Source organism: Nicotiana attenuata, chromosome 7 (assembly GCF_001879085.1).
Source record: "Nicotiana attenuata strain UT chromosome 7, NIATTr2, whole genome shotgun sequence".
NCBI classification, from domain to species: domain Eukaryota; kingdom Viridiplantae; phylum Streptophyta; class Magnoliopsida; order Solanales; family Solanaceae; genus Nicotiana; species Nicotiana attenuata.
In genome coordinates this window covers 50,226,921-50,235,461 of record NC_031995.1, presented here as the reverse complement: position 1 = coordinate 50,235,461, position 8,541 = coordinate 50,226,921, and the positions used below count along the sequence as shown (strand labels likewise).

Genomic DNA, 8,541 nt, shown 5'->3' with positions numbered 1-8,541 from the left:
CTTAATTCACGCTTAAGCAAAGGATATTTACCTCTTCATTAAACTACTAAAATAAGTTGAATCACTCATCAGTTATCCTACAAGGCTTAATCTTCTCATTTAATTAAAGAGTAAATTTCACTTAAACCCCCTTAACCTTTAAGGTGTAGGAAACAACAGACAATAAACTCCTAGGACCGTAAATCAACGGCGAAAACTGAGTTGGTTCATTGTATGTACACTCAAAATGTGGAAAAAGTACCAAGCAAAGCTAAAGTTAGTATGGACTGGCCAGAAAATAGCTTTAGATTTCAGTGTATTATCATGTAGCTCAACAACTTGAAGACTAATAGAAACAATTTACACAGATTTTTATGCAACCAATGGCTTAACCTTCGTGACTTAGAAGATTTTCAACTTTAAACGTCAGTGGCGAATGAGGACCAAAACATATAGTTGACAAAAATGCTCCGTACAGTAAGCAGTGAATACTAAGCTGGAATAGATTTACCCTCGTCTCTCTGTGATGTTGTACTGCTTTAAATCCAGAATCTGTTTCCTTTGCATTACCACTTGTAGCATGAGTTCCAAAATGAGTAACAGATGACGTCCTACTCTCGAGCCATCTTAAATTAATGGGATCGACAACTTCTTTCAAGTAACCACCACCTTCCTCAATGATAAAACCCCAGATTTTTGGTGTTATATCGGTAACACAGTTCAAAAATTGGCTAGTTACCTCAGCAAATTCTGCATTTCGGTCACGACTATTTGTAAAAGTAACCCTAATCCTATCAAGCAGTGTGCATTTGCCACAACTTTGACATGACGAAAATGAAATTTCTTCAATGTGTCTCCCCTTTGGAAATGAGTTCCATATAGAGCTTTTGACAAGACTTAGTAAGGTCTCACCAGCAGTCATCCAAAAATTTGACAAAGGCACCACGAGGGAAGATTCAGATTCAAATAGATGGTGGGTTGCACCTGCGAGCAACAAGGAATATGCTGCGCTCTTTCTGCTCATACGAAAAGCATCGTTTTGATGTTTATCGCATTCAGAATCTAGGGCCAGCAGGTCACTTTCAGAGACTTTATATGCAGAAGCCAGTGTCATGTAGGCCTGCAAAGAGACATGGTGAAGAGGATGCAATCTGAAGAGTCGATGTAAATTTTCTCCATTTGGTGTCAGAACTACATCGACGTGATCTTGAGTAAGCAGGATCTCGAGCTTTTCACAACAACATTTGGGGTTACTAAATGACAGAAAGTCATTTATAGCATCATCCAAGCAATCCGCCAGCCTTTCCATTACACGATCCCCATAAAAATGATCACCAGAAGCCATACTTGAACAACCGAGATTTAAAAATAAGATTTCCTACACAACAAAATTCACAAGAGATGTTAGTGCTTGATATAAAGGCTTAGATACACCGTAATTCTTAGGAGAAGAAACAAGAAGGGAGCAACGATCTTCAACTTGGGTTGATCAGTTCAAGGCAGTACTCGGCATACAAGAACACAAAAACTCCCAAAAAACAAAAAATAAAATATGAACAATATGAGGGAAAAGTACAAGAGAATATATAAACTAGATGTCTTAGCAGAATCTTAACGCGCCAGACAGGAAGTTTTTGGACTGTTTTAATTTTCTTATTGCTTTTGGCGATAATGAGATCTTTGCTATATAAACATCTTGACAGTTTCTTGGTCTAGTCCTAGATGTATGTTCATGTCTCAGCATATATTGGGAAATTTACTAACCTCCCCCAACTTTAGAGCTGAAGTCTATAAATTGCTTGCTTTTATACGGTTATATTAACTGTTATTTCTTTCAACTTCTGCTTTACCAAGATTTAACACATTAATTTCTCTGAAACAACATTTTAAGTCGCCTCTCATCTGTACATACTTCTGCACACCCCTCTAACAAATGTTCTCAACCCATATGCTCTTACCTGCAGACAGTGATCTATATAAGATGTAGGCATTGCTTTACATCGTTTACAGCAGCAACTGAACCTGTACTTCGACCACAACTCTGATTGCCTCATCACCTGGAAGATAATTAAAATCGCTTGAGAGAAGTATTTGATTTCAGATGAACTTGAACTGATTATGGAGTTAAAATTAATTTTCCTTTTTTTTTTCTTTTTGATAGTTAACAAATTTTATGTAGGACATCGTAGAAAAGAACTCTCAGGAACTTAGTTAATTGTCATCATTAGTACTATATACTGGATTCTACAATTGAGAAAAATGTAAACAATCAGCAAGAACATAAATAAATCCAATTAACAACATGGCTTTGGTATTATCCAAAGCCTAACAAGCACTGAAACCAGCATTTCATTCTGTCACAGGAAAACTTACCTAAACTGGGAAGTATAAAAATAACAAGAAAAAACTTTCATTCATGGTTAAAACATGATCTCAAAGGTTCTCCATCAAGGAATATTAAGAAACAGCAACACATCAATTACTGAAACTACCCCAATTGATTGTCTATTTTAACCGGCATAGAGATTAACACTGAAATTAACTTATAACGTATTTTTTTATGAGCTATAATGTATTCAAGTATATACAGGAGCTTTCCTTTTATTAAAAAAGTTATACTTTACTTGATTAAAAAATAAATAGCTATAATGTATTCTAAAAGAAAATTGGGCTCAAATGTAAATCTACAATTAGATTACCCGACAACTTTAAGATTTTATGTGGATAAAAGTGGTCAATTTATCTGTTTTGAAGTAGTATAATACTGAATAATGGTGGAAAAGGTTCCTAGTTTAGGTAAGTGAACATCATCTGAAAGTCGGTCAATCTTCTAAGGACAGAAGGAGTAATATACAATCAAGATGTTAGGGATCCTAAAATACAGACATCTGATTAATATTCTCCAATATATTTATCTGTTACTGTTAATGATGTTTGATGTGTACGTAAATAGCTGATATTCTTGAAAGTATTCCGAGGAAACTAGTAAAAAAGAGAAATCAGGCCTTGAGCTTATCATATTCAGCGAACACAAGTGACAAGTTCTCTAATATCTTCACAGTAACTGAAGTTCTTCATTTCCTGGAATTACTTGGTAACATGGTGACACTGATGCCAGGAGGTAGGTAATGAAGTGTAATGAACTTGATGCTATCGTCAGAGAAGTATCTTGAGCATATGTAGTGCTCATCATTGCTCTGACAGAACGTTATGGGGCAGGAAAAGAATATTGAAACAAATATTCCTAAGCTCAGAAAAGGGTACTGCCTTCAGTCCCAACTCTCCTTTACGTACTCAAAGGTTACATAAGAAAAAGAAGAGAACCAACGGGAGAAGTCATAGAGATGTGCCTTCCTAGACTCCTCTCTTTCTGCATCCTCAGTCTTGAAAAATGTTAAAACATTTGCTAACTCTATACGCCTAAAACAGTCTAAGAAGGGATTGAAGTCCTCATAGAAATTGACAATTTCAAATTGTCCTTCTCAAAAGGTGGTGTTTAAGGAGCAAGGTAGTTCCATTATCCAAGAGCACAATAAACAAGTCAAACTGCTCCTCACGTCTCTCCATTCTTTCAAAGTTGGATGTAAGGATTAGATATCTACACATAGGTGGAAGCATATTCAACCTGAAACTTCAGATACACATAGATAGTGTACTTCTTGGAGGTCATCATTGCATGATATTACCTATAATGTATAATTATTGTCACCAATAACATTGCATTTGTTCTTATAAAGAAGTTAAAGACCACCAATCTGAAGGGAACTGCTGTAGCAATATCAGCTATTGATGTGACATCATTCAACGAACGACACAAGTATCGATCAAAAAGATGTCAAAGACTAAAACTCGAAAATTTAATGATTATTGTCGTAAACACAATCAGAGGATGTGTACCACGTGGATAGAAATAAGAAGAGTAGCCAAGTGTGTTGGCCACCAATGCCTGAATGAAGCAACTTTGAGGGTCCTATCTAGGTCGTTCTCACTATATTTGCCAGTAGCATAGTCTTTGACTTCTCTATCGTGGATGTGGTGTTCATCTAAACATCACCTAAGAAGACGACATTACTTTTAAGCAATAAAAAATCCAGAGAAATAGAAATGATGGCAAGTAGAGCTGGCGCAAAAGAATCAATGTAAGTAGAACAGTGTGCATATGATAAAGCAAAAACCTGTATTAGAGAGTAGGGGCATTGTGAAGTAGAGCTCTGCTTTTAGGGCTTCATGAAAACGTTAATTTTGACAAACTAAAAAGCTGATAATTTTTACTCCATGACTTTTTGATAAACAACACGACTCTCCTGTTAGAAGGAAAATTGCTGAAAGGTTTGTATTAATAGGATAATAGAATATAAGTCACAATCGGACACTATAAGGTGTACTTGTCTATGGTTTCTAGGAGATCAAAGAATACCTACCTTCAAGACCTTCTGGGAAGTTGCTTATCAAAATAGCAGACTGATTCTGAAATTGTTCTCAGCTTATGGATCATTAGGGAGCTGACCACAAGGAATATAAATTCAGAAGAGTCGACATCACCCCTCCATAGAATTTCCAAGGACATAAAGGACCTAAATAGCTTTACTAAGTCCTGCACCAGATGGATCGTTTTAAAAATAATAAAAACCACAATCGATGAATCTTTGCATCAGAAACCCGAGTCACCATATCAGCAGCCAAACAACAAATAAAATGATAAAATAGGGCAAGAAAAAATGGCAGATGGGAGAAATGAGGAGGTAATATTAAAGAGACTGGACCTAAAGAGGAGCTCCAAGATGCAACCTATAACATTTGGCTAACTAAGTTAATATCATGTGTTATAAACATGATGCCATTGAGACACAATACATTGCTGATGATAACCTCAAACAAACTTATATGGATATGTTCAAGCAAGTGTCATTATGGCTTTCACACACCCTTTCCACAAGTCCATTTAAGAACAACCTTCTCCCATTTGTTCAACCATTTCTGGCCATTTGAGATAGATAGTGTGAATGCTTCTGGGTCTAAGACACTCAACTTAGGAGGTTATAGTCGTCTATTTTCCATCATTCTAGTATTTTCAACCGAATTAGCTCAAATATCTAAATATGCCCACCAATAAATCATTTAACATTATAGTTAACAATTTCATGGAGTCCAAAGGTTAAGCACTTTTACTAACATATGACACGAACATTAAAATCAAAAAAGGAGTAAAATGACCATATAAAAATTCTTAATAATTGCTTTATGCTGTTCCTAGAGAATCAATTTCCAGAGTACCATGCGGGAGATCTTTACCTTGATAACCGGAGTAACAAAAATAAATTTTTTTTAAAAATGCGACATTCCAATTCTAACTACGAACCATAAAAGTCAAATCTTCATCCACACCAACTTAATCTGAACAAATCACTTAGCAAGACAATTCTAGAAAATAACCGTCAAATTGTGTAAATATAAAAGTTCTCCACTTATGAGAATCAAACTAAACACAAACACTTATTGATATTGACGTAACAACCTTCCTATAATATATAAATCATTCAGAACATAGAGAAACAAGTGTACCTTAGGCTGCAACAAATCAGTGTATGTAATCAACACCTCTTCACTTTTCTGGATTGCCTTTATGCTTCGAAGGACTATTCTCGGACCACATGCTTCACTTCCTAACATCACCAAACAACAAATCCAAAGCAAAAACAAAATCACATATTCTTTCAACCAAAAAAAAACTACAAAAAGACCAAAATTTCCGTAAAGAAAATGCAGTAGAACATTACCATTAATTATGGATTTACCTTCAGTACCAGCAGCATCAGTCCCTGAAGCTGCTGGACATATTCTAAACTCCAATTCTCCACCACAATCAAAAGCTGTACAAAACCTGTAAGAAGCATTTGGAGAACAGCTATGATTGATATACGAAAAGGCTAAATCATAAACACCAACTCCTAAACTTCTTCCATCCTTATCATGAACTTCCACCGAATTAGTCAGCACCAAGCACAGCACTGCAGCTTCTACAGCGTACTCCGCAGCTGATAACTCCACATTAGTATCCAAACCATCTCGCATTCTTCTTGCAACTGCCGTTGCCTTTGCCCCCTCAAGAATTCTTCCAGAAATTTCTCCTTCATCATCATCATTGTAGTACTGTTGTTCTTCCAATAACGTTAATTTTTTGAAATTTGTCACCAACCCACCAATTCTTTCCAAACTTGAGAAAGACACATTTGCCTCCTGGAAGCGGTGGATGAGGCGGAGGGAGAGGCGGAGGTCGGTGGAAGTAGGGGAGGTGGTGTAAAGGGGTTGTGGGAAAAGGTGAAAGAAGTGAAATTCTGAAGAGGAGAAGTGAAGAGGGGAGTCGAGAGAAGAGCATTGAAGGGAACAGTAGCGAATGAAGTGATTTGGGCTGGGATTATTTGTAGGGGAGAAAGGAGAAGAAGGGAGAGGAGAAAAGCAAGAAGAGCAGTGAGAGAGGAGAGTGGAATGGTGGAGGGAGAGAGAAAGGGGTGGGATTGGAGGAGTGAGGTCTTGCCCTATGGGAATTTCTTCTTTTGCTCGAACCTCCATTTACAACAGTTGCGAAGACAAAGGAACAATCAGGAGAAAATGTTATTAAGAAGTCGAAACTACAACAACAACAACGACTAACCCCTAGAATCACACCTAGTGGGGTTTTGGGAGGTAATATGTACGGAGACCTTACCCGATAGGGCAGAGAGGTCGTTTCCGATAAATCCTCGGCTCAGAAAGACGGATATAAGAAACAAGAAAAGAAAATTCATTAGTAACTCCAGTAGAAACCGTTATAGTAACAGAAGCATAAAAACCAAAAGATGAATGACATGCAATAACAGTGTTGGAAAAATTGGATGATTATGGAGAATAAAAGGTTTAGCTTGAGGCGTGTCAAAGACACTGTCCTTAAGGATATTTCGCCTACACCGAGATGAATAATACTAGGCGTATCCCCCAGGATTCAACAAGCTCTTCTAGTATAACTAGGAGCAGAAACAACAAAGATTTATGAGAAGAAAATCCAGCACCAAAGAAAATGGATTGAAAGTTTCAACTTTTTTTCTTTTCACTACTAGAAAAACATAAAAAACAACAAAGTATATATAATCCAAAAAACTTTACAATCTGATAGAAGAATAGGCTTCAGATCCAAAAATATATGGCTTATTTCTATCAGATCCAAACTAAGAATGACCTCGGGGTATATATACTTTTGGATCTGAAGCGTATTCTTCTATCAGATTGTAAAGTTTTTTGGATTATATATACTTTGTTGTTTTTTATGTTTTTCTAGTAGTGAAAAGAAAAAAAGTTGAAACTTTCAATCCATTTTCTTTGGTGCTGGATTTTCTTCTCATAAATCTTTGTTGTTTCTGCTCCTAGTTATACTAGAAGAGCTTGTTGAATCCTGGGGGATACGCCTAGTATTATTCATCTCGGTGTAGGCGAAATATCCTTAAGGACAGTGTCTTTGACACGCCTCAAGCTAAACCTTTTATTCTCCATAATCATCCAATTTTTTCAATAATCTTAAGGATATTTTACGTTGTTATTATGGAGAATAACGCTGCTAATGTTGCTGTTTTTGGTGGAGATAATTTTAACCGCAAGCACGCTATTGTTGACAAAGGAAAAGAAATTGCTACTAGAAGCAGCCTTGTGGAGGAGAACAACCGTCAGAGAAAATCAAGTAACAGGTATGATAAAAGAAATGGTTATAAGCCCAAAACCAACAATCAAACCTTCAAGGAAAAAGGCAAATGCTTTGTGTGTGGCACACCTGGCCACTATGTTGCTCAATGCCAAAAAATGGTTGGGAATGACAATCCCACTAAGGCTAAAGTAAATTTTACTGAAGCCAAAGTGGATGATATAACTGTTGCGGTTGTTTCCCAAGTGAACCTTGTGGCCAATGTGAAAGATTGGGTGTTAGATTCTGGTGCCACTAGGCAGATATGTGCTAACAAAAAAGACTTTGTGTCTTACACCCAAGTTGAGGAGGGAGAAGAAGTTGTCTATCTTGGTGACTCAAGAACTACTCAAGTTCTTGGAAAAGGCAAAGTTCTTCTCAAACTCACGTCTGGCAAAACTTTGGCATTGAATGACGTGTTGCATGTTCCTAGTATCCGAGCCAATTTGTGCTCTGTGGGATTATTAGGAAGAGTGGGGGTGAAGGTTTCTTTTGAATCTGATAAGGTCATGTTGACCAAGAATAATAATTTTGCTGGCAAAGGTTTATTATAGCCATGGCTTGTTTATACTCAATGTTATGAATGAAAATGCTAGTACTTCTGCTTAATTGATTGTTTCTTATAATTTATGACATGCTAGATTAGGACATGTTAGTTTATCTTATATTAAAAAAATGCATTCTGAAGGTCTTATTTCAAATATTAATTTTTCGAATATTGATAAGTGTGAAGTTTGTGTAGAAGCTAAACAAACTAAGAAATCATGTGCTTCAGTATTTAGAGAATCTGAATTATTAAGTTTAGTTCATACTGATTTAGGAGACTTGAAACAAACTATGACTCGAGGAGGGAA

General features: G+C 36.4%; 1 protein-coding gene across 2 annotated transcripts; it reads right to left on the bottom strand.

Moving 5' to 3' along the window:
- Nucleotides 247-6,647, bottom strand: LOC109229065 (protein SET DOMAIN GROUP 41). 2 transcript variants are annotated; one of them, XM_019394374.1, is made up of 4 exons: nt 5,757-6,647; nt 5,542-5,642; nt 1,938-2,036; nt 247-1,357 (listed from the first exon to the last, which is right to left on the bottom strand). In XM_019394374.1, exons 1-4 carry the CDS (start codon nt 6,547-6,549, stop codon nt 368-370), a joined length of 1,983 nt encoding a protein of 660 aa, XP_019249919.1. In that variant the 5' UTR covers nt 6,550-6,647; the 3' UTR covers nt 247-367. The 2 variants fall into 2 exon arrangements, with proteins under 2 accessions (XP_019249919.1, XP_019249920.1); XM_019394375.1 differs by having other exon boundaries at nt 5,775-6,647.

Coding starts and splice junctions, on each gene's coding strand:
- LOC109229065 (XM_019394374.1), bottom strand. CDS start 6,549: ATGGAGGTTCGAGCAAAAGAAGAAATTCCCATAGGGCAAGACCTCACT. Junction 5,643..5,756: donor AGGTAAATCCATAATTAATG/GTAATGTTCTAC, acceptor TGGTGATGTTAG/GAAGTGAAGCATGTGGTCCG. Junction 1,358..1,937: donor ATATAGATCACTGTCTGCAG/GTAAGAGCATAT, acceptor TTTGTTGTGTAG/GAAATCTTATTTTTAAATCT.